Source organism: Diceros bicornis, chromosome 17 (genome assembly GCF_020826845.1).
Source record: "Diceros bicornis minor isolate mBicDic1 chromosome 17, mDicBic1.mat.cur, whole genome shotgun sequence".
In the NCBI taxonomy this organism is placed as follows: Eukaryota; Metazoa; Chordata; class Mammalia; order Perissodactyla; family Rhinocerotidae; genus Diceros; species Diceros bicornis.
The window spans coordinates 40,426,601-40,453,507 of NC_080756.1; the positions used below are offsets into that span (position 1 = coordinate 40,426,601).

The 26,907-nt window shown below is 37.4% G+C and overlaps 1 protein-coding gene across 1 annotated transcript in view; it reads left to right on the forward strand.

Annotated features, from left to right (window-relative positions):
* Window positions 1-26,907, forward strand: part of ABCC9 (ATP binding cassette subfamily C member 9) — a 120,092-nt gene that overhangs the window by 80,464 nt on the left and 12,721 nt on the right. Inside the window, exons 26-35 of the mRNA XM_058558664.1 lie at window positions 2,465-2,694; window positions 3,384-3,532; window positions 3,740-3,809; window positions 5,898-6,055; window positions 9,740-9,832; window positions 14,500-14,602; window positions 23,513-23,614; window positions 24,203-24,323; window positions 25,582-25,712; window positions 26,458-26,536. Of these exons, the coding sequence (XP_058414647.1) occupies window positions 2,465-2,694; window positions 3,384-3,532; window positions 3,740-3,809; window positions 5,898-6,055; window positions 9,740-9,832; window positions 14,500-14,602; window positions 23,513-23,614; window positions 24,203-24,323; window positions 25,582-25,712; window positions 26,458-26,536 (1,236 nt within the window). The remainder of the gene's footprint in view (window positions 1-2,464; window positions 2,695-3,383; window positions 3,533-3,739; window positions 3,810-5,897; window positions 6,056-9,739; window positions 9,833-14,499; window positions 14,603-23,512; window positions 23,615-24,202; window positions 24,324-25,581; window positions 25,713-26,457; window positions 26,537-26,907) is intronic.

Below are 26,907 nucleotides of genomic sequence, written 5' to 3' on the forward strand. Positions count from 1 at the left end.
GGTGAGGGAAATCAGCCCTGAGCTAACATCCGTGCTAATCCTCCTCTTTTTGCTGAGGAAGACCGGCTCTGAGCTAACATCTATTGCCAATCCTCCTCCTTTTTTTTCTTCCCCAAAGCCCCAGTAGATAGTTGTATGTCATAGTTGCACATCCTTCTAGTTGCTGTATGTGGGACGCAGCCTCAGCGTGGCTGGAGAAGTGGTGCATCGGTGTGCGCCCGGGATCCGAACCCGGGCCCCCAGTAGCAGAGCACGCGCACTTAACCGCTAAGCCACCGGGCCGGCCCGGTCCTCATGGAGTTTTCATGACAATATAGCAATGAAGGTTAAGAGAATTAGAAAGCCATTTGGTTCAATTTTCGGTATCTAGTAAGGTATAGTGGGGAAAAAGGATTTACTGGGGATTCGAGGAATGAGATGAAATAATTACATTGCCTTGGCATTTGTTGCCAAGAAGTTTGTAAGATAAATCACACTTAAGTCTCTAGAGTGGATGCACTACACTTCATTTTTCCTAGACTTCATATTTTATATACACTTCATATTTCCTATTTTGCTTAAGGTTGCATTTCTACAAGCCAATTAATAGAAACAGAGAAAATTATAATTTCAAGCCATAGAACACCAAAATGTGCTACCTTTATGTTTCAGATGATAACTATTCAGTGTTTCAACAAATACTCACTAAGTAAATTAATGAATGAATTGTGCACTTCAATTTCTTACAGTTAAAAATGTTTTTTAAAAAATATTTGATACTGTCAACAGACATCAGCTTCTAGAATTCTACACCAATTATTTCTAATGCACTCTAAAACTGGATTTATGCCCAATTACTCTCTCCACTGTTCCAGTGGTGAGTATACCACTTGAGATGCTGACTCTGCCTTGGGCTTGCTGTATTAATCCATTTTCTCAGGTACAAAATAAGATAATAGTGGCTGGCCCAGTGGCATCGTGATTAAGTTCGCGCTGTCCGCTTTGGCGGCCCGGGATTTGTGGGTTTGGATCCCGGGCGCCCACCTACAACCTATGCACCACTTATCAAGCCACCCTGTGGCAGCATCCCACATATAAAGTAGACAAAGATGGGAACAGATATCAGCCCAGGGCCAATCTTCCTCAACAAAAAGAGGAGGACTGGCAACAAATGTTAGCTCAGGGCTAACCTTCTTCACCAAAAAAAAGGATAATAATACTTTCCTTACAGAGTAAAATGAGGTAATGTATGTGAAAGAGCCCAGTACGGTACATATCATCTACCAGGTTGCTGCTCCTAGTCCTATCAGTACGTCTGTTCAAGCCTCTGGGAAGGGAAGAAGAAAAGTAGCTACACATATTATTTCTACTACTTATCACCGGCCAGTTCATCCCATGGACAGATTAGGTACTGGGAAAGTGAAGAAACGTTGTCTTTAGCAAGGCAACCACACGCAAGTTGAAATTTCAATTAATATGGAAACAGAGAATGGACATTGGGAAGACAGCTAGCAGTTTTGATCATGCAGATTTCAAATCATGTCCTTCTCACACCTTGAACCCACTCTTACCAAAGGAGAGATTATCTGAGACCTGCTCATTTACTGCATTCAGCTCAAATATTAGGATCCTTGGTGGTGGCCCAGTCTTCCCATTGTATCCATATTTAGATCTCTGTGGTCTGATAACCTGTAAACCGAAGACAAGTTATCTATCCTTCCTACCCACAACCTGCTCAACATACAATATACAATATACTGCCTTTGGAACTGGAATATAAACTGCCTTTGGAAAAGGAAAGGATGGGAAATGCACTACAGTCACCGACCATACTAATGAGCAAATTTTGCTGGTCAGAAAATGCCAAAATTCCCTGTCCTCGTAATGGAGTATGTTCTTAGGATAGCCATTTTGGAGTTTCCAGATGGTTTAAACATCTGAGAGGAGCTCCCTGTCCATCATCCTCTGTCCTCTGGCTTTGCCTTCTGGAAGGTTTTTCCTTGCCCACGCTCCTCCATGACCACATCTAAAATGGGCCGTAGAGAGCGTGGATTATGCCCTCTTGGGCTATGCATAAATTTCAGAGCCTATTTCCTCCTGGCGGTTTTACAAATTCAGAAATTTAGAGTTCAAAAAATTAAAAATGTTTGCAAGCCAGGCATGTGGTTTTATTGGCAAAACAATTCCTTCAATAACTTAGTAAACTTCTAGCGTATACTTCTAGTCAATTTGACATGTAATAAGTCAGCCAGTTATCTCATTCAGACATAGCTTTTATGTTTATTTTTCCATTCATTCATTCGTTTGTTCATTTTCTACCTATTTTTTAACAAGGTTTTTCCCTGCTAAAAGCATTTAAAATTTCTAAGACTAATGCTTGTATTTCTATAAATTTGAGGGAGATTTTTATATGCTTTTTTGTGAGCTAATACAAATTCATTCTACCTGTTGCTTGTCTGAAGCTTAAATAAGTGTTTGTATGCAGAGGAAGAGGAGGAGGAAGATGAGGATGATAACATGTCCACTGTAATGAGGCTCAGGACTAAAATGCCGTGGAAAACCTGTTGGCGGTACCTCACTTCTGGAGGATTCTTCTTGCTCTTCCTAATGATTTTCTCTAAGCTTTTGAAGCATTCAGTCATTGTAGCTATAGACTACTGGCTGGCCACATGGACATCAGAGTACAGTATAAACAACACTGGAAAAACTGATCAGGTACAGTGGGTTCTGTTTTTAAATCATCAAAGAACTGTTGAGATTAACAGTGATACCCTTTTATCTAGTTAGATACTAATAGCTCAAATGTCATAGGACTTTTGTAACGATTCGATGAGTTAATTAGAACAGGACCTGAAATAGAATAAACTGTCAAAATGGAATCTATTATTACCACTTTTATTTTTTAAAGCTTATCATAAGAAACATTTAAAGATAATGTTTAGATTTGGATTCAAGGGAGTTATATACATATGATGTGTGTGTGTGTGTGTGTGTGTGTGTATAACATACACATAGGACTTTTGTTGTTGTTCTGATGGTTTTTGATTTTAACTACTTATACCAGTGTATTAGCTGATCATTCTGAGATTAGGGATAAGAAGAATGAGCTCTACAATGTAGAAAGCCAAGCATATTTCAAACCTGAAAACAGACTCTAACGCTTCATCTGCCCTCAGGCAAAACTTGAAAGAGAGTGAAGGAAACAAGCAGGGACTTGGCCATAGGATTTTATGGTGGGGATCCTGAACTCCTTCAAAAACTCTCCAAAAACTACACTCCTTCAACTTCCTAAATTGACGCAAGATAATGTAGTTTCAGTATCGACTGACTCTGATATTTGGTGTTCTAGTAAGAAAAAACTCAACTGCTAATTTCATATGTGCTTTTGTGTTGGTTGCTTTTAGACCTACTATGTGGCTGGATTTAGCATACTTTGTGGAGCAGGTATTTTCCTCTGCCTGGTTACATCTCTCACTGTAGAATGGATGGGTCTCACAGCTGCCAAAAATCTTCACCACAATCTCCTCAATAAGATAATTCTTGGACCAATAAGGTAAAAAAAGTAGTTATTTCTTACTCCCATACACAAATCACAAAAACATGCATTTTAAAATTTATGTGAAATTTTAAAGATTTTATTCAGTCCTTGAGCAGTTGAATAGAGACCTTCTCATTTTCATGACTCCAGGATGTCCATTAGCGGAGCTCAGGTTCCAAATACTTCACTATTATCATACATTCCAATCTGTTTATTGTCTAGATTCTTTGATACCACACCCTTGGGACTGATTCTCAATCGCTTTTCAGCTGATACAAATATCATTGATCAGGTGAGTGCCCTGAGTTACATCCAAGTTCAAAAATAAATTTCTCAGTGTAAACTAAATAGCATTTTAAGATAAACCATGATTCCTGTTAGTAATAGAGGATTTCTAAAGCTTAAATGAAAGCCTCTTTGCGTTCCTGTCAATATTATATGCATAAATGATTTCTAGAATAAAATCATAATGGAAGATCTTAATTCAAAATAATTTATGCATATAGAAGAAGATACTTAGAGAAGAAGAACTTAGAGAATCATGAAATAAAGATAAATAGCAAAGAATAGAATTTAAATTTTTTTATTATAAAAAGGAATGATTTTGATCAATGTTGCATCTCGATTCACAATCAAGTTCTTAAAAGTTTAGTATTGATGCAGAGTGTCTCCCAGAAGTAAAGGATGGAATGCCAAGCTGTCTTAGATGTCTTTTGCTTTTATTAGATTGGATCCTGAATGAGAGAAGCTTTAGATGGTGTGGTATTTTAGGGACTATTTCAAGGATGCCCAGTTTAGTCTTAGATCCCTAGGCCTCTAAAAGTTTGTCCTGAAATTAAAGACCTCAAACTTTGAAATTGGATCACTCCAAGAACAAACCCCTTAGGATGATTGAGAAGAGAATCCATCAGCTGCAGCCCGTGCCTTTTCTGATTTTCCAGTGTGGCCTTAGGAACACCTAAATTACTCTCAGTTTAGAAAAAGAATGCTTGATGCATGCAGCTGACTAAACATATGCTGAAAAATGGTGATGTTTTCATGGCATTGGTGTCAGATCATACTGCACCTAAAACGCTTCAAAGGAATACATATTGGGAAAGAAGAGGCAAAACAGTCCTTAATTTGAAGATGATATGATTGCTTCCTAGAGAGTCCAAAACAATTAGTAAAGTAAAGAACCAATTAGAAAGTTCAGCAGAGTATCTGCAGAAGACATATGATATAAAATTCAGTGACTTTCTCTACACCAATCAAAAAAGTAAGTGAAAAATAAATTCCATTCATAATAACAAAAACTATAAAAATAGAAATAAATCTAATATGAAGAAAAGAGATCCAATAATCCTGGAAATCATAAAAATCCTGTATATATAGAGACAATTTCCCTATCAGATACCAAAAAAATACTATAAAATTAAAACACTCTGGTCATCACAGAAAACAAGCAGATCAAAAGAACAAAATGGAGAATTCATAAACACCAGCATATATAAAGATTTAGCAGGATAAATATGGTATCTTGAATCAGTAAGAAAAGGATCATCTTTTCAATAAAGGATGTTGGGACAATCACCTATCTATAAAATAAAAAGCAAATACATGTAGAATAAAGATGGCCATATAAAAACATAAAACTATAAAATAAAATGTAGGAGAGTAATTATAGAATTTGAGGTGGGAAAGGTCTTTCTAAGACACAAAACCCAGAAAACAATAAGGGAAAAGGCCAACAGAAATGACTATATAAAATTTTAAACTTCTATTGAGCTAAAAGCATCAAAGACAAATTTAAAATATAATAAGATTAACTGAGAAAAAAACTGTCAACATATGTAAAGAAAGAGAATAAACATCCATAATATATAAAGAGCATATAAAAATCAATAAGAAAGATAAATAAGCCAATCAAAAATACATAAAGGATATGAGTAAGCAATTACAGAAAATTAATTTAAATGTCTTACAGTAGAGGAATAGCTAAATATTTTTTTAACACTATGCAGCCATTAAAAAGAAATAAATTTATACATAGTGACATGAGAAGATTTACAGTCTATCTTGTTCAATAAAATAAAAGAAGCACATGGACAAATAAGATTTATAGTATAGTGCCATTTATATAAAATCCCCAAGATAAATAGGTAGATAGGTAGATAACTGACAAACGATAAATAGGTAGATAGACAGAAGGATAAATATACTAAACTATGGGAAGTGAGTGAAGTTGGAGGAGTGAAGAATTGCTTACAATGAAAATGTTTATTTACTACTTATGTAACTGTATAACGTAACATGGATATAAAAATGAATATTTTGTTGCATTGCATCCAATGTTTTATTTCAGCTAAAATATTTTCCTTTCAAACTACCTTCCTAATAGCACATCCCTCCAACTTTGGAATCTCTAACTCGCTCAACACTGCTCTGCCTGTCTGCCATTGGCATGATTTCTTATGCTACCCCTGTGTTCCTGGTTGCTCTTGTGCCTCTTGGGGTCGCCTTTTATTTTATCCAGAAATACTTCCGAGTGGCCTCTAAGTAAGTAAAACAGTGTTCTGTTCATCTTTAAAAGCCTGTATATTTGATTTACTGTGATCCACATTTGCTGTAGTGTTTTTCAAGATAAGGTGTGGAATTTGGAAATGCAACCTATTTTTAACATGATGAAACTTATCCTGATATTATGTTTCATTTGGAGATCTATTATAATTGTTTCCGTAATTGGTTGTCTGAGCCTTGCATAGCCCTGGACATATGGTAACATGTAGATTGATCTATTGAGTTGTGAGTTTACAGACTGCCAAATTTTTCATCCCATGGTCCTTTTTCTGAACATGACATTGACAGAAAACTTACGAAATCAAACATAGTCCCAAAGGATAAGTGATTTAATATCATTAGATTCCACAAGTGGAAAAAAATAGTAAAATATTTTCAAATGCTTAAAATACATTCTGTAAAAAATTAGTAGAAGTAGGGGCCGGCCCGGTGGCGCAAGCGGTTAAGTGCGCGCGCTCCGCTGCGGCGGCCCGGGGTTCGCTGGTTCGGATCCCGGGCGCGCACCGAAGTACTGCTTGGTGAGCCATGCTGTGGCGGCGTCCCATATAAAGTGGAGGAAGATAGGCACCGATGTTAGCCCAGGGCCGTCTTCCTCAGCAAAAAAAGAGGAGGATTGGCGGATGTTAGCTCAGGGCTGATCTCCTCACAAAAAAAAAAAAAAAAAAAAAAAAAAATTAGTAGAAGTAAAAAAGATTAAAGAGACAAATTAGAGTGCTGCCTATAAAAGTAGATAATATTGAATGTCTGATAGCAGTGCTGTAATTTTGACAGATTGGAAATTTTCAGATTGGATCATTTAACATGCACCTGAGTATCCAGCCAAATAAATAAAAGATAGCCATGAATTTTAAATTCTTCTGTTAATATACGATTTAACATTTGCTGAGATGTTGAATAGTTAAATGAAATATAGTACCAGTTGTTTTGAAATTTCCAGTTTAACTTTGAAGCCCTGCTATAAACGGTACAGTAAATTTTGTATCATTGCATAATTACTTTATTTCAACAGCACTTATTAAGCATTTACTGTGTTGCAAATAATTGGGTAAGCCATGTGGCAAATGATGAAATCAACATGACAAGAACCTGTTCTCAAGAAACTCACAATCTCTTGGGGAGATAAGACATATATAAAGTAACCCTTATCTGTGGATTAAGTGCTGGAATAGGAAGGCAGATATTGAGTTTATTCAGTAAACTGAAAATATTTAATAGGACTTGAATGTAGGGAAGAGGAAGAAAAATTGGGGAAGCCAACAAGAAAAGGCAAGATTATAGTTGGGAACCTCTGAATATATCATACAGCGTTTCTGAATTTAAAAAATATAATTGTTTCTCCCTCAGGGCTATGAATTAGGGTCCTTTGAATATTAGGGATCTATATAAAATCTAGAGTATATTTTTTCTCCCCAGTCTCATCCCCTTCCTTGTAGCAAATTTAGACCAAAAGCGAGAGGCTAGCCATCAAATTCATTCTTACATTTCTTCTGGTATTATTGCTGATGCTGCTTGCTAGAGGGGCAAAAAAGTTCAGTTATTTCATTTCTGCTGGCTGTTTCCAAATCTATCCTTGTCTTCTCTCCACTAGTATCAAACAGTTGTGTCTTATTTCAATCACTTACTCACTTGGGCCTTTCTTTGCCCCTTAGCAATACAGATTGAGTGCAAAGGCTGGGCAAATATTCCTAGTCCATTATAAATTTGAATTGTGAATTCTGTTCATTATAAGTGAGAATAACCTGGTAGCATTTATAGTAAGTGACTAAAATATGGAAGGGAGATCATTTTTAAAGAATTAACATTGATAATAGATTATAAACCATTCTTTGAAATGCTCTGAAAGTTAGCAAAAATGACCACATGATACTAAATCTCACAGACAACAAGACCCTTCTAAATGCTGAGGCTCTGCAAGACTCACCCATGTTGAAAAACTCAGGCAACTTAACAGACTAATTTGTAAACACCAAAGGGAATTAAAGCGAGGGACGAGCTACAGGAAATGCCATGAAATTTTGAAAATCGAAAATCAAAGATTTAATGTGTGGTTAGCTCTGTAAGTAAGTGTTTCCTATTTAAAAGAATACAAGATCCAGCTGTACCCTCAACCTTTTTAGTTTCATAAAATACAGTCGTATAAACAAAGCTTCCTCCTTCCTAACTTTTTCCTTTCACTACAAACCTCAATGGAGTGACCACCTGTTGCTTGTGTCAGATTTACAAATAGCCACTTAGTTTTATGTTTAAAAATAGCAGACTATTCTCATTCCTTCGTATTCACTCTCCACCTCCCCTCTCTCTTTCCCTCCCCTCATCTACAGTCTCTAAAGTGAGCAAATCAATTTTAGAAATTCGAAAAAGACTTTGCATTTGTTTGTGGAACTACACAGGCAGCCAAGAACGGACTAAGTTCCTGGTTGAAGATCATGTAACAGTGTAATCAGTTCAGTTGACTCTGGCCAGTGAATGTCAATGCTACTTCTCTAATGCCCTCAACCCCAAAGACCTAGAGAAGTGCAGAAAAAAAGACCGAAGAGAAAAAAAAAGGGAATGTTTTGAAATATGTGATATAACTCTTGGCTTCTCTTCTAGAAATGTTAGCTTATGGTTTAAAGAAAAGTTGTCATGAGTGTGCATCTTTATGAGAAGGGTCAGATTCAGGCATTTTTTCACCAAATATTCATTGAACACTTTATATATATTTCCTTGGAGGACCTGTGAACAGAAGTTCCATTAAGGCAGGGATTCAGTCATCTTGTGGACAAAGCCAAATTCATTGTCTTTCTCTTTAAAACTCTTTGTTTGGTGTCTCTCACCTTGGTAAAAGGCACAGTCATTTTTCAAATATGCTAAGCAACAACCAAGCCATATTTGCCTCTTCTCTCTTATTCACCCTGCTACAACTAATTGATTGTAGCAGTTTAGAAGGCTACTTCTAGGAAACTATCTCATAATCTTCCCCCTATTTAAATCTCACCGGCATCACACTAATTCAGCGTTTTAAAAAAAATCTCTTATATCGACTACCGTAACTCACCCATTCTCTTTCATCCTTTACACTGTCTCCCAAGTTACATTGCTTAAGCACACCTCTGATCATTTTCTTTCTAGTCTTCAGTGATTTTTTTCCAGCCCAACGGATCCTCCACAGTCTGGTCCCACCCATCCTTTATACAGCCTTTTCCCGCTGCAACATCCCCAAAGGATTCTGAGCACCAGCCAGACTGGACTTACCAGGTTCTTTAGTCCTCTGTGCTTGCTCTTTTTGTTCCCTTAGTGGGAATGCACTTCTTTTTGTCTGTTTGGCTGAAGCCCTCCTCATGCTTAAGCTTTGGCCTAAATTCCACCTTCTCAAAGAAAATATTACCCATCTCCTACATATGAATTAATTACTCGTTCCTCTGTGTCCCCATAGCAATTTACTTCACCTGTTAACAAAGCTGATGTTTTTGAACAACCACATGATATTCAGCATGGACCCATATTCATTATGTACCCATCTTTCTCTTCCTCTTTAGATTGTAAGCTGTTGAAGTTTTTGTTCATTGGACGCTAGAGGAAAATGGTTGCAATGACAAAGAATAACCTTAATTTAGAATGAACACAGCAGTCTTTGAGTCTGAATGCATGTGAAGTTTACTTTTGCACTTCTCTCCGTCCTAGGGACCTCCAGGAACTTGATGATACCACCCAGCTCCCTCTGCTTTGCCACTTCTCAGAAACAGCTGAAGGACTCACCACCATTCGGGCATTTAGGTGAGTAAACATGTTTTCATTTTGTTGGTTAGGCAATTACATCATCAACAAATATTGATCTACAAATCACTGATAATTGCTATCATTTTTGGATGCCCACTATGTGTTCTAAACTAGAGGTAAGAAAAATGTGGCAATAAATGATCAGAGTTAGAGTTTAGTCATCTGAAATTTTAACAAGAATAAAGAAAGAATGAAGCACCATGTTGGAAAGATACTAGCTCTGTGATTTCGACCAGGCTTTTAAGTTCCCTAGCTTCAGTTTCCTCATCTGTGAAATGGGGAAACTGGTTTTGTTTCTAAGGATCTTTGGACTAATTGATATGATGCATGTAAAGCATTAACCACAGTGCTTCGCCAAGAAGCACCCAATAAATAAGTTAAAATAAATGTATGAATAATAATAAAAGAAATATTATTATACCAAAGTTATTTTAGGATTTAATCAGTTTTCTTCAATGTTGGTAAATAGGGTAATAACCCAAGCTTTGATTAGCAGCGTTTACTTAACTCTCAAAAAATTACCTAGTCCTGTTTTCCCTGTTCAAGTAAAATCAGAAAAGAAGGTGGCATCCTTGAATATTTCACTTAATCTAGAAAATTGACGTCTTAAAGTATTATGTCTTTCTGCAACCCTAAATGCAAATATGTATTAATTTCAATCAGAGATTTTTCTAACCTAAGAAATATTTATATTATTTTATATATATATATAATTGAGTCAAAAAGTAGAATATAAAGATACAACCATCCATAACCCGTATCACACAATTTCTACATAAATCTACTTAGGTTTCATAATGAAGCATTCATACTTTCTGCAGTGGTGTGTTTTCCCATCAGAGTGTGCCATGGCTTTTATTGGAGATGGCAAAACTATTTATTGACGTTGAATGTAGATTTAAGACAAAATTTATATTTAATAGTAGCCGTCAATGACCAGTTGCACTCATGAGTGCACCATATTAAAGATTACATTTTTCACCAAACAAGTCTTTTCAAGTTAATTTATTGGAGTATTGAACATATGCTAGGTACTAGTCTTGCTGTGGCTATAGAAAGACTACAAAGCCATGGCCTTTCATTTCCAGATAAATACCACAAAGAAAATAGATAGGATAATATGGCAGGTGGGGGGCCAGCAGTGACTTCGTCAAAAGCTTGGGTTATTATTCTGTTTACCGACATTGATTCAAGCAAGCTGGTAGGTGGGATAGCAGGAAATTGATGGGCTCAACATATAATAGTCTCTATTTTCTCTCTGAAGAACAAGATGAGGTCATTTTCTGAGAGTGATGAGGGCTAGAATCAGGTAAAGCATCTTGAAGGAAATGAGGACAGTTTAGAATGAAAGAAAGAGAAGTTTGACCAAGAATCCAGGTTTAGATTTCTCATTTACATTCTTCACTAGGCACATGAGCAGAATTTAGCATGACTCTTCCTAATTTTACATCAGGAAAATTCTAGGTAGCTGGAAGAAGAACAAAATATTATGTGTTAACCTTCAAGTCTTGAGTTATGATTGGAAGAAACTAAGGACAGCCCAACTTTTATAAAAAAGGACCTGCATCATACTCGTCCAGATTTAGGTCTTCCAGTGTTCATTTTTAAAGTAAATATTAATTACTACAAATATCAGAAGTTTTAAATCAAAGAAAGTCTTAAAATATGGGGAGGGTCCTGCTATCACAAATAAAATTCTAGCATCTTTATGTTTGGTACTTGTGGTCAGGAATCAAACATATTCTTTTCCATCCATTTCTTCCTTTCTTTCAAGCTACCCAGAGTCCCCAGAGTCTTCAGCTCTTTTGCAAAGTTAGTATTTACTGATTAGGCTGCCTTTCCTCCCCAGCACTCAGGGTTCGTGTTGTACTCCACCACGTCGCAGTGAACTCCCTCAAGAAGTTTACCACGAAAGTATCACAGTTAAATTAGACTGAGATTTCTGTGACCTTTCCTATTTTTTTTTTTTTTTTGGTCTGACAGAATAAAGGTCTAAGAATGTTCAGAAGATGAGCTGGATGTGGATGAAAAGATACAGACTGAGTGTGTCAAAGTTTCCATTAGGAAAACAGAAAGTTTCTTGCCAAATAGAAACACACAGAAAGAATGTTCGCTGCATTTCCACCCCTCCCCTCTCACTGCTGCTTCAGACTGTTGCCAACTCCATTTACAAACTCTTTAAGAGTGTATCTGAAACAATATCCCAAAACTAAAGTAAGAAGAGTCCCAGACAAAGCACTTTGTCGCAATGAAGTGTTTGATGTTCATCTCCAATGTAGTCCACTGGCTTTGGTCCAGCTGGCCCCACCTCCAATCTCTCCATCACCACAGTCTTCTACGGAGAGGACCCTGTCTCGAGCCCCTGAACGTATTGAGTTTTCTTGTTTCTGTGCCTTTGCTCATGTTTGTTCTCACTAATGCTTTGTCCTCCCTTGTCCACCTGAAAAATTCAGCTCATCCCCTAAAACCTCACTCAGACCATCTTCCCAATCCTCTGTGAATCCTTGTTTAATCCTTCTCTCCCCACTCTTCACCTGCCATCTTGAACCTCTGGTCAGTGGAAATCATCCCTTTCCTTTATGTTCATGTAGCATTTTGTGCGTAGTGCCATTATAACTAGTTTCTGTGTTGCACCATCCTTGCTTGTTAATATCATATTTACTTCCTTCACTAAACAGTGGGCTCCTCAAGAGCAGAGGTTATATCTTGTTCATATATGTATTCTAATGTCTCACTTAGAGTTGGTGCTTGCTAAATGTTTCTGAACGAATAGATGAAAATCTACCTGACATTGCAAGTACAGAAAGAATGGCCCTTATATGGATATATCTCTTTACAGTTCATCTCCACTAGGTCAGTAAATCTTATGACCCTGTAAGCCTACCTTTACCTATTCACTCTAGTTATCTTTAAAAGGATCATCACGAGGGTAACCATGTTCCTCAGACTGCTTAGTCCCGCCCGAGTGTGTTGCTGTTCAGCACAGGTCCTCCTGTGCATGGCATTTGGGTTGAGGCTACATAACTCAAAGTGAAGTAATTATTTGGCTCTGATTGTCAAATCCTTTGATTATTGTAGATCAGATGTTGCTGTCTGATTCAATTATCTGATTTATCTGCTTTGGCATATTGGAATGATCAGATTGATTGGACAGATATCAAGTGTCTGCTTTATATTGGCCTGTATGGATGGTTTCAGGGGCCAAGTGAACACCCCACCCAAGACTTCTTCATTCTTTGACATAAGTGATGGTTTATTGTAAAGTTTTGCAAATTGATTTGAAGATATGGGGGGACTTATGGCAGTCTTTATCAAACAGGAATCACCGCCGGGCTATCAGATGAAATTTAACTATTGCTTGTAAACATAACTCACGGACAGGAGATCTATATAAGATCAGCCATGGCCTCAGAGAGTGAATAAACCACATTCTGATTTGGCATTTCCTCCAACCTTCAAACCACTTATTTTGATTATATTATTCAGCTTCCCATTGTTACTGTTATTCAGAGAAAATAATTGAAAAATGAAAAGAGACTATTTTTGTGATTTAGGAAAGATTTTTCACATTTAACATGAGTTTCTGTGAGAGAGTAGCTCACAAGTTCAAATGGATAAGGTTTTTATTAGAAGTTTCTGTAACACAGAATTTGGTCTGATTATGTTGTTCACCAAGAACGACCTTAATCTGGTCAAGGATCAATACCTAAACTGTATGTGTCATAGAACCCTGTTAGGACTGTAGACCAAGAGTTCCTTTTGTGCAATGACCATCCTTACAAATAGTTTGGAGCTTTGGGGCATAAGATACCTTATTTAACAAGCACATCTGCCATCTCCAAGGACTCCCATCCTCTGCTTCTTGTCACCCCAGTTTCTTTGGTTCCCAAAAAACACCAGGCAAAAAGAGGAATTTATTTATTTATTTTTGTGTGTGAGGAAGATTAGCCCTGAGCTAACATCTGTCGCCAATCCTCCTCTTTTTGCTGAGGAAGACTGGCCCTGGGCTAACATCCGTGCCCATCTTCCTCCACTTTATATGGGACGCCGCCACAGCATGGCTTGACAAGTGGTGCCTCAGTGCACGCCTGGGATCTGAGCCCTGGGTGCGTGCACTTAACCGCTACACCCCTGGGGCGGCCCCCAAAAAGAGGAATTTAAAAGTATGTATGAGTTTGCTACAAATGCATAGTTTCCTCTCTTCCCTGGTTTTCATCCAGCACCTCCCACCCAACTAACCGTGCCATTTGGACAAGTAAAATAAATGCAATAAAAAGTAGGCAGAGCATGTTACATTTCTGTACAACTTATCCTGGTTTTTGTAAGGCCCTTGCAACATAGGCCATGCCTTGTTTTCACGGCTACAACAATTACATGGAAATTTATGAAATGATCTTTAATAGGACTTTGTCATCAGAAAGATTCTTTTTCGCAGCGGGGGTCTGAGAAAGGGAGGAAACACGGGACCACACCATCTCTAAGTCAGGGTGCAGCAGAGCGGTAGCAGTTGGGCTTTATTTTGAAGTGGGAGCCCGTTTACTAGTTAGTCATTCATCCCAACAGTTTGTCACTATGTTGAGTAAATAGTGTAGTAGTAAGTGTGGCTGTTTTTTATTATTTCTCCTGTTGTGTGGCTAACATCATAATATTTTTGTTTTCTGCAGGCATGAAACCAGATTTAAGCAACGTATGCTGGAACTGACGGACACAAACAACATTGCCTACTTATTTCTCTCCGCTGCCAACAGATGGCTAGAGGTCAGAACGGTACGTTCATCTCATGATTTCGAAATGGAAACCAAACAGAGAAGAGGCCTGATGCAAAGAGGGAGACAGTTGTAAAAATTAGTCTTCCACTCAGATTCAGCACTAACTTCACATTTTCTGGACTTTAAAATAGCTCAAGTTTGTTTACATTACAGATGAAATTTGTCATAATGTTTTAGCTAATGGCAAGACAAATAGCCTGAAAAGCAAAAATTCATTTCAGGTTCATTAGTCTCTAGATTACATATGTTAATGGAACGGCACATATTTGTATAAGTTCCGTTTTTTTTCAAAAGAGCAAATTTGACAAGTAAACAGATGTACTAATTTCCTTCACTGAGCTGGACAGGCCTGGAAGAGATGGCAACTTTTTGTGTTTTAAGCCAATGGAGGGGGCCGGCCCCGTGGCTTAGCGGTTAAGTGCACGCGCTCCGCTGCTGGCGGCCTGGGTTCGGATCCCGGGCGTGCACCGATGCACTGCTTCTCCGGCCATGCTGAGGCCGCGTCCCACATACAGCAACTAGAAGGATGTGCAGCTGTGACATACAACTATCTACTGGAGCTTTGGGGGGAAAAAATAAATAAATAAAATTATTAAGCCAATGGAGGATCACGTTTGCACAAAATGTAAAAAACTGCAGTTAAGCAACTATTGCCTTCTCCTCTCCCATGTGAAGTAGGAGAACCAGCACAAGCTTTGGCATTGTGCAGAGTTGGTCTAGCAAGTTAACTAATTTATTTGAGTCCCAGTTCCCTATTTATAAAATAGGAATAAAAATTTGTACCTCTTGGAGGTGTTAGGATTAAAAATAATAATATAAATCCTCTAGCTCACTGATTAGCAAATGCACTCAACATATCTTTTGAATGGGTGGATGAATGAGTAAAGGAATGGAAACGGTAACTGACCTGGTAAGTGGTTAATAAGCCAACCAGCTGGAGTATGGAGTAGGAGACAGATGAGACACAAGTTCTAGAGGGAAGAGAATATAGTTTGCAGCCTGGTCTGCGTAATCTGTAGTATGAATAAGCTCCTTTGGTGGTAATGATGAGTTGACTGTAATCTTTTTTTTTTTTTTAATAATTATCTATCCATTTGTGAAAAGGAAAGGGAATTTATCTGTACTATTCTTAGACGTCACTTCCACCAATTAAGCATCTCTACTATATGCAGGCTTTCTTTCAAAACTCAATAGATCAAAGAGGGCAGGTGGAAAAGGGAATTTGATAAGGTTGAAATGAAGGAGTTCAAGTTAAAATCTGAGTTGCTGATGGATGGATACAGATTGATGTGGAATCGTGAGCTTTAGTTGTCATGATTTCTCACTGGTTTACAGAGATTCTCTACCACTATATTAGTTATTATGTAGAAATTATTTGGCAACATAACACAATTATATTTCAAAGATGTTAGATAGAAGCATTGATTGTTGATAAGAAATTCTCTCTAGGTAGCTATGGGGGCGGGACAGACTGTCTCCTGAATTACCTATGGATAACATAAAGGCAGGTGAAATGTTGCTTAGGATTTATAACAAAACCAAAACATTATTCCTAGATCCTATCTGGACTCTAAATCCTTATTTTAAGCTTCTGTTTGTTTGTTTAAATTTCTCTTTTCTCTAAGGAAAAAACAATCATGCGAATAACAGAATTAATGATGAGGTAGCTTAATGAAAGAATGTCCCCAGATCACAAGGGAAGAATGTCAGTAGCTCCCTTTGTATTTGATTTTCCTAAACTTGGAGGTCAAGTATGTTTTCAGGGGGCAGGTGTGTTTGCTTTGGACTTGAAGTGAGTGTCTTACTTGACTCCTGTTTCTGCTCTGTAGCACTTCCTACCATCAGGTTAATGGACGAGTGGTCAACAGGAACCTTCAAGCAAACCATATGTTCTGCTCTCATAGCCAGAAGACAAGATATTAGAGCCTTCAGGCTGCCAAGAAAGAGGAGGTCAGGAAAAATTAGAGAGGAACAGCAGCCAGATTCAGAATGGGTTAGTTCACTTGACTCACAACCCACTACTTTAACCCCCACGTGAAAAGGCAGCTGGACCTACCTGAATATAAAAGAATTCTAGTTCCACGTGTAGGAACCTGAAGAAAATACTGATATTTGCAACAAGAAGGGCAGAATCTGCCGTTCACTCTATTACTTTATAATACATTTGTTATTATGTCTTTTCTTTGTTTTCTGTATATTATAATTCTTCCAAGATTTGCTATCTAGTCTCATTACCAGAACTCTCCCTTAAAAACCAATATAAAAAAATAAGGAATCTTTCGCTTCTATTTCTGTTGGGTAAAGATAAATTTTGATAAGAAACTTATTGATTTATTGCAAATTTTCAGGCATATCTGCTGACAGAAGTCAACTTTCAAAGTCCTTTGTGTATGATTTGTCTCCTTTGTCTATTGTATTTAGTGTCAATAAGTTTATGTGGATATGTACACACACACACACACACATCCCTCTTGACAATCCCTGAGATCCTACTTAAAACCAGTCAGATTCACTCTCTTTCTGTTCTTATGAGTACATTGAGAGTTTTCTTTAGAGCCAGAATATTTAGAATATTAGAATACTAGAATATTTATTTGAATATAAATGCTATAATCCAAGAACATATGCCACAGTAGGAGTATTGAATAAATAAAAGAGATGACTCCTATTAGGAAATAACCTTTCTCCCAGTTGTACACATATAAATGACCTCATTACTACTGTGCTTCTGTGGACGTGTCCACGTCACTGGAGACACAATTCCAGTTTGAAATAAATGGATCTTGTGTCAGAAAAATGAATGTTGAGATACAGGGCCTTGGAGACCAGGGTGTGAACTGCTCTCTCAACCCCACAGCTGGACATATTCTGCCTTGTAAGTCATTTTTAAAAAATAAGTAATGAAAACTTCTATTTGGCTCAGTGAATCTGCATGGATCTTATCCACAGAATCAACACAACCCCCTCTGTTCCCTATTCTTTGCCATTTTACTCAGTGAATTAACAAAAATGTCTGCTTATAGCAAATATTCTTGGAGTTCCCACAGCAAAAACACAACTAAAATGGTACTACGAGAGGTACAGCATTGGGCATAAGTGAAAAGAGGCAAGCAAGATTTTCTGATGCAGATCTGGGGATTTCACCAACTCTAACTCAGAGACTCAGCACCTTAATGGAGAGAAAGAGGAGAAAGCTTACTATAGCTTTCTGAGGCTCTTTCCTTTCTCTTCATTCCCAATTTTAGCTTTCCCCGGCAATGCCATTGAATTCTATGGAAAGAAAATCTCAAGGAGAAGGAAGAAAGGGAAACCAGAGTAAAACACCTTTTGTCGAATTTGGGAAGATCCCTGAGCCTCATCCAATTTCTGTTTATTATCTAATATTTTTTAAATATATAGCCCTTGCTTCTTTTCCTGGTCATGTTATGTCTGAGTCAAGACAATCTCAAGTTATTCCCTTTCTTTGGGTAAACAGGTTTCCCTATGGAAGATTTAGCCCTGCCCACCAATTCATTTCAATTCATTTTGAATTGGGAAAAAAATAAAGGTCACAAGACACTCAAATCAAAAAGGGACAAGAGTCTAAAAGAATAAAATAATTTGGCTGGTGGAAAAGTAGCCAGACTGTGACCACCCGGCTTGCTCTGGCAGCAGAGGGAAATGGTTTTCCTCTGGGTGCCGAGCGAAGTGGGCCACAGTTGTGTGCAGTGTGTCACTCCTTTCTAACCTTTGAATGCTGCTTACGTTCTTTCGTTCAGCACAGCATTTTCTCTTCATCCCTCTGCACTAAACAATTCCAGTTCTTTGGCATCGGTGTTTCCACTTGCGAAAATTGTGTAACTCTATCTAAAGACTGTCTTTCCAAGGCTTTGTCTTGCTGTGTGGTGAAAGGATAAAAGAAAATTCACGTCAGGAGGCCAAAAAAAGGTTTTTAGAAGCAACAGGCTAAAGTGAAAATAGTCTTCAGGATGAGCTTGCACGAGAGTCTATTTTGTGAAACTGCATGGAGCTTTTTTGGGTGTTCCTAATTCTGTGATAGGTGCGCACTGATCTTGTAATTTGCAAGCCCTAATTTATTTTCTGGGACACTCAGCAGTACCATGGACTTCTGAGGGCTATGTGAAGGAAAGAGATTGTGTTGCTATTAACTATTTACAAGTCTGTTTTATAGAAAACTATAATTTCACTATAATCCCACCTATAGATAGATGTCATTGAATTACTAGGAATCTGATGAGGCCTCTCTTTTGACTTGAGAATCAAAGGCTTTCCTTCTGGAGGGGAGTGTTGAATTCACAAATTTAGGGAAGCTAAAATTTATCACTATACAGATAAAATGCCCTGAGATTGGGCTCTCTTTGAGAGTGGGTAATTCACATATGTAGTAGCTTCCATTTCCTAAGTTGAATCTCTCATTCCATTGTATTGTGTTGACCATATGTATTTTCTCATTGAATTGATCGGTTGGGATGTGTAAGGCCTTAGCAGTAGAATAAATGCTGCTAGCGATCCCTAAGTATTTGCTCTGTGTGAGAGCTATTCAGACCATCTCCTTCTCTTTTCTTAACTTATTGCCTTTAAGCCATTTTGTTGTTCACATATTTGAGAGGAAAGGAAAGGTGTAACTGTAAAGTCACTTTGTAATTCATTAGACTTGTTAAGTTTAATGGTAAAGGAAGTGGAAAATGGGAGCTAACATAACCCTCTTACATTATCTATCAACTTCACATTTCTATACTCCTTTACTATTTGTAGGAAACTTATTGGAATTTAGTGATTTTGCTAGAAGATTTCTTGATAAACATTGTGCACAAAGGAGCTTCCTCTCTTATGCAGAGGAAGGTAAAATTCTGATCAAATGCCTCCAGAAAATTTCCAATTTTGAGCACTGGTAATAATCTAGGAGTGAGCTGAAAAGTATCTACTTGGTATAACTAAAAGACAACAATAATAGCTTTCTAAAAAAACAAAAAGGATAAAGAATATTTTTATAATAAATAAAATAACTTTATTATAGATACTAAACTGCAGACATACTGGCTTTTGAGCTTTCATTTCTATTTGAAGTTAGTAGATTGTTGATCTTGAAAATGGGTTCATCCCTTGAAAAATTTGCTGTAAATATACCTCAAAAAGCTATGCCTTATTCTGAGGTGTCAAAAACATTATCTCTATACATTATCTTTTCATATAAATTTTGGCGTATTTTATTTACTGGACTAATAATTAAAATAATCATGTCTAATGATCATACTAAACACATTACAAGTAGTTTTGAAAACATTAGCCATGTGAAAGAGACCCAGAAAATATACATTGACTCTAACTTATTAATCAGCCTTCTCACTTCCCTCCCTTCATCCGTTTTCACTTCTCTTGCTGGCTCTATTGCCAGGATAAGGCTGCCTATCTATTACCAAAATTACCATTTTAATTCAGTAGAAAGCGGTTTAAGTAATCATCTAATTGAGTCTACCGTTTAGTTCTATATAATGGGTGAATCCAGGGCCCAATATAGAATACAAATATTCCATAGTAGATTAATTTAACAGAGAGAGAGAGAAAGAGAAAGAGTGAGAGACATTGAGTGCATAATGTTTTGCATTTCTTTTATAATATTTATATTAAGCCTACTGTTTAATTTCCATTTATTGAGACTCCGTGATTATTTTCTTGTTTCAGTTGGCCTTGTTCTAGTCTAGTCCTATTAAGATCTGCTCTTTGTAACGTAGAACACAGTGTTTTATGAGTTTTTCCTCCACAATTAAAATAGTAAATAATAATAATAATTTGGAACTGGATGATAAAGTTCATGGCCTAAGTAAGTGTGCTTTTCACTTTAGAATATGCACAGCAAAGCTTTCTAAAAGATAGTCATATTACAGTTCTACGTGGGGGATTAAAGATCCTAAAACTTCATGTTGGACTTCCCACTTTATCAAAAACGCATCCTTGTAATATTTTTATGTGTTTAACTCTTAAAGTCTGGAAAAGGGACTGGTGGAGAATTAAATCATTCATAGGAATCCTTAAAAAAGTCAGAAGATATTTGGCTCATGGAAAAACTCAGTGAATGTTTTATGAAGGGATGAATTTATTTATCCAGTCATTAATTCCATAAAGAATTATTAGACCTCGGGGCCGGCCCAGTGGCGCAAGAGGTTAAGTGCGTGCGCTCCGCTGCAGCGGCCCGGGGTTCGCCGGTTCGGATCCCAGGCATGCACCAACGCACTGCTTGTCAGGCCATGCTGTGGCAGGCATCCCATATAAAGTGGAGGAAGATGGGCATGGATGTTAGCCCAGGGCCAGTCTTCCTCAGCAAAAAAAAAAAAGAAAGAAAGAATTATTAGACCTTAATAAGGTACTTGGCATTATTCCTCTTGCTGGAGATAATGGTGGTAAAAATTTAGACCAAGATGCTGTCTTCGTGGAACTTAGATTCTAGTGAGAGTAGATAAACAATGAATATGTAAACAAATAAGCAAATAAGATCATTTCAGATAGCTCTAAGTGGTGGGAGGAAAATAAAACAGGACAATGGGATAAAAAAAACAGCTCCAGAGCTGGAGGTGGGGCCAAGAAAGGAAGGCCTCTCCAAAGAGGTGATATTTGAGCTGACTCTTAAATGATAAGAAGGAGCATGGTATCAGAGACCTGTGGGAAGCACCCTTGGCAGAAACAAAGTGGGTGTGTTCCCAAGAACAGGAAGACCAGCGTGGTCCGAGCAGAGTGAAGGAGCAGGAAAGGAATCTCAGATAAGGTCAGAGGAGGCAGGGTCTAGAATCCAGACTTTGTGTTATTTAAGGCTTTGAAATTCATCAAAGCCTGAATTCATTATAAGTGCAGTAGGAAGGCATTGATAATTCTAAACAGGGAAGTTATATGAACTTTCACTTTTAAAAGAATTTATGAGTGAATGAAAGGATGGATGCATGAATGAATGAGGCTCTTCTTCCCAATGAGGTCACCTGGGAGGAAGTAGAGAATAAAGATTAATAAAAACATGCCATGCTTCAAACCCTTAACATATATGTTGCCCACAGAAATTTCTCAGAAGCCAAATGGCATATTTCTTTATATCGAACTGGGAGCACTTTGCTGGAAGTATCCTCTGGTACTAACTTCGTTTCTGAGACTTAACCACAGAAACTCTTTATGAGTCTTTTTTGAAAAGATAATATGGAAATAACAAATTTATAACATAAGTTTGAAAGTATTAACTTTACACAAGAAAGCTAGAAGAAATAATTCATATTCCTGTAAATATTTTAGAAGTATTTTGGGAACACACTGGCATTTATAAAATATAAAAGAGCAGCCCAGACGGGTTAGATTCTGCATCCATATAGTTGTTGCTTCAAATAAAGGGAAAAAGAGGAAGAACTGTCTTACTGGGATGTGACAAGTTGTTAACAAATGGGTACCTGGAAGAAGAAGCGATCAAAGGAATATTTACTACCTCTGTGGAATTTACTGCCTCAAGGGATTAACTCTGCATGATCTCTTTCTTTATTCTTTGTAAAGATCATGGGAATCATTATGGAATTAAATTTTAGTGCCTATTTTAACCTTTGATGTTTTACGACGCACACAGACTTTTAAACTTGCTTCAAACCTTTGTAAGCGGAAACAAGACACCCTGATACAGGGAGGTGGGGAAATCTAACTGGTATATAACATTTTTATTCCTTTCAAAATCCCTGTGAATTGGATGTCATTTCTATTTTCCAAAGAAGAAACTGAGTCTCAAGGGAGTGAAATGACATGACTAGCTGGTAATAGGCAAAGCCAGCATTTGAAGGCAGATCTCTGGTTCAAATCTCTGAGATCAGTGATTGCTCCCCAAAAGTTTGATATTTGGAGCTATTCTAAAAAGAGGCAGGAATACGCACATGTGAGCTGATTTGAGAAACTTCATTTGTTGACTGCAGCATGTAAAACACTTCATTACTGTCATTAAAGTCTTATCACCTAGTTACTTTGTTTGTTTGTTTTTGAGGGATCAGAGATGTATCTAGCTGGAGAAGGTCATCACCAGTGAGATGAGACTTGAGATAATTCTAGAAAGTGCTCATGCCTGAAATTCTTCCTGCTTCTGGGATGTGTGACACATCAGCATGACAAGTGTTTAAGATTTCTTTTTTGAATGATAAGACATATCAATATCTAAGAATGCTGGGAAATGGGGAAGGAAGCAGTTGTTAGAAAATGGACAGATGTCCCCTATCTCTCCTTCGAGTTTAAGGCTGGCCTTAATGAATTTTTAAAATTTCGCAAAAGAGTTTATCATTGAATCATAGACAATTCAGATACCCTAAGACATGCCCATACTTTTAATTTAGGAGCAAATATTACCCTTATTCTTATTTCCTTGAAATCTGTAGATTTAATGTCCCAGACTCTGAGCCCAGATAGTTGAGAAAAAGTTCAAATATAAATTCCAACAAATCAATCAGAGGCGAATTTCTACAAGGGCCTTGGTTTAGCCCTCAAGTTTGCTAATCCCAACCCTGGCATAAGCACGCATGAAATTTAAGGTAGAAAATCAAGTCCCAAAATAATTGCTCATCTGGCAACACAATGCAGTAGAAAAGGTGGGGAAAAAAAGGAAGCGCTATGTCTGATCCTAGTTGTGCCACAAATTACAGCTTAATTTCTGGCAAGGTATTTTAACTTCTCTGAACGCATATCTACATGGATATAATGAGAGCCCTGCATGGCTCCCATTGCAGCCCTAATTGTGTGAGTTATCATTCTTCTATATCTTAGATAACCTTTCTCTGAAACTTAACAGTATGTACAAGGAGTGACGTGTAGTCTCCTAGTGATCGTCTCTCTAAGTTGATTGGGAGCTTTGGTTTAAGAACTTGGGAAAAATCTGTTAATATTTTTTCTTGCTCTTTTTTAGGATTATCTGGGAGCTTGCATTGTCCTCACTGCATCTATTGCATCTATTAGTGGGTCTTCCAGTTCTGGATTGGTGGGCTTGGGTCTTCTGTATGCACTTACGGTAGGTATGCATGAATTTTTCTCTCTTTTCATGCAATGTTGGAGGTACTTTCCATAGTTATTCTCAACTCTTATTCATGGATGTTAGAGAAGAAATTTGAACTTCATAACAAAATGATATCTTGTAAATAACAGTAGATTTGGGTCCAAACTCAGCATTCTATGACAGCGTGGATTCATATCTGATATTGTGAACCAATTTTTAGAAACTCTCACACCCCACGGTCAGAGCGCCCCCAAGGCTGTTTGGGATCCCTGTCCTGAGTTGCTCACAACCCTTTTGGGGACACTAAAATGAATGAATATAAATGAGTTAAGTGCACCAGAAACACAAACAAGTATCAGTTGTGCAGAGAAATTGGGACTTCATGAAACAGCGACATTTGAGGCCCCTTGAAGAAGAGCAGACACCTTCTTTGCCCACTTTCTCCTGTGACATCGTCTCTGGTCTCTGATATCCTGCAGCACTTATGAATTGTACCACACGATGTACACGAACTGTCCAAGTCATTCTATCTCCAAATATCTACTGACTGCAAAAATTGCTACTTCATTTTAAATGTGTTAATTTTTTTATCACCTGACACAGATAACCAATTATCTGAATTGGGTTGTGAGGAACTTGGCTGACCTGGAGGTCCAGATGGGAGCAGTGAAGAAAGTGAACAGTTTCTTGACTATGGAGTCTGAGAACTATGAAGGCACCATGGGTATTGTTCTGAATATTATTTTGTTTCACTTATATATTTATTTTATACAAATATTAGTTGTGTGTCAGACACATTGTCATTTTTGTTTTTGTTTTCCACTTCAATATCCGGAGAATCCCTTCTCATCTGGACTTTGCTTGACTAGGTAGACCTGAAATGATATGACTCTTTAGGACTGAAATGTCTTGGATACAACCAGTGTCCAAATGGATTATTTAGTAACATTTAAAGAGAATTATAAAAATATTTAGACTTTATTACATTAATTATCAGTCTAAACTATGAACTATTAAATTCTCTTTCTCAAGACCTTATTAACTTAAATGTCACGACACTTGGATCTTAAAATACTGACTGAAATTCTCAGCTTTGCTAGAATAAAATTGGCAGGAAATTCAATACTGAAGACAGAATAATATTTCTTAACTGCAAATCTCATGCTTAAAATGCATTCCTTTGCCTAAATCCTTCAATAACTTTCCAGGTCTTCAGGGGCAAAATCCAGATAACTTAGCTAAGACCACTAGGCCCTTCATTAGTCAACCATTGCCCACCTACCTAGTCTCATCTCTCATCATCTATCCACACAGCTTGCACTCTGGCCATACCAACATGGTATGCATTCTTTTTATCTTTATTCTTCTCTCTACATATATTTGAAACAAATTTTCCCATCCTTTACTCTTTAAGGTTTATCTCAGGCACCATCTCCTTTTGAAACTTTCCTGGAACTCTCGAGTTAGCATCATCTGGGCTCCCAGAGCCCCTTAGGTTGGTCTCCACCATGTGACCCTCCATGCAGTACTGTAGATGCTGACTGACTTGTATGCTTCTCCTGGGACACAGTGAGAACCTTGAGGTGTGCCTTTCCTCTCCACATTCCTAACACCTTGCACAACACCTCTCACATTTTAAGCACTTAAGTGTTTGATGACCAACTGACTGAAGAAATGAATCAATTCACAGATGAACTATCTTGACTAGAATTGAGTGATGAAATGCTGAAGAGACATGATGCTGTTTAGTGCTCCAAAAACAAATACAAAAAAACTATTTTTGAAAGTTCTTAATCAAGAGGCCTTTACTTTGAATGTAATTTTTATTAAGAAAAACCAGAATTTTGTTCAGTATTACTTTAAATTTAGAAAAAATTTATATATTTGTATGTGTAAATATATGTAAGTATGCATGTGTTTCTTTCTACCCCTCCCTCTTTCTCTCTCTCTCTGTTTTCCCCTACTCCACCTTCATCCCCTAGATCCTTCTCAAGTTCCAGAACATTGGCCGCAGGAAGGGGAGATCAAGATTCATGATCTGTGTGTCAGATATGAAAATAATCTGAAACCTGTTCTTAAACACGTCAAGGCTTACATCAAACCTGGGCAAAAGGTATGGAGCTTACTGCCATTTGATTTATTTCATACAAAACCTCTAAAAGAACCATTCCATCAGCACCTAAGCTCTTCAGACATCCCAGCCAAGTATATTCTCACTGGGCTCACGTAGTATTCCCTACACTTTACAGGTCAAATTATCTACATAAAAGAGAAAAGGGAGAGATAGGATCAAGATCAAATACACGTTCTCTAAGTTTATTGCCATTTATTAGCCTCCCATGAAGATCAAGAAAGTCAACAATACATGTGTTTTTCAAAATTTCTGGCTTCTGGCTCATAGCCATACCAGACATCCCCTTGAGAACTTTTGCATTTGTAGTAACTCTAGTCCCCAAATGATTTATTTCAGTTATTTTAAAAAGAGCAAGGGTACAGAAAAAAATAGACTCATTATATTTTTTATTATAAAATCATTTCTAAGATAAAATGGAGTACTTATTAGATCAACAATATACTAAATGCAAAAATTAAGCCACAAAGGAAAAACAACACAACCACATACAAATAAAAAGAGTTAGAATGGAATCACTGAAGATTTGGTGAGGACTCCATCCATCTTTTTATCTTAAAAATGATAATCTGTAAGGGAGATCTGAGAAGGGAATGATGTTTTAATGTAACTATTTGAATAGAATTGCAGTTTCACTATGGTATCTGGTCTAAGTTAAAAATACTTTTGCCCATTTTCTGTCTTTTGTCTGAGTCCTCTTCTCTCTGAGTGACAGTTGCTTTTTTAGGTGGGCATATGTGGTCGCACTGGCAGTGGGAAGTCATCATTATCTCTGGCTTTCTTCAGAATGGTTGATATATTTGATGGTGAGTTACTAAGTAAATTTTTTCACTGGCCCTGTGATGCTTTCCCTTTAAAAAATGCAACATCAACTTATCTAACCCTGCAGAAATAAGAAGCAAATATTTATAAGGACTTTCTGTCCTACAGCCCACGGTTTGAGGCAGGTATTCCTGATAAACAGTCCAGAAGCAAAGAAAGAACATAGAATTAGGGAAATAAAATTATTAGCCCTGCCCTCAGCTGTAGAGATTTTTGTTAAAGAATTCTAATAAACTGGTAGAATGAAAACAAGGCCACCCATTTGGAATAGCAACAGTTGGAGGTAGCATTTCACGAGGAAGATTGGCTGGCTTCTCACAAACTAAAAATATATCTCTTTCCATCAAAGGAAAAA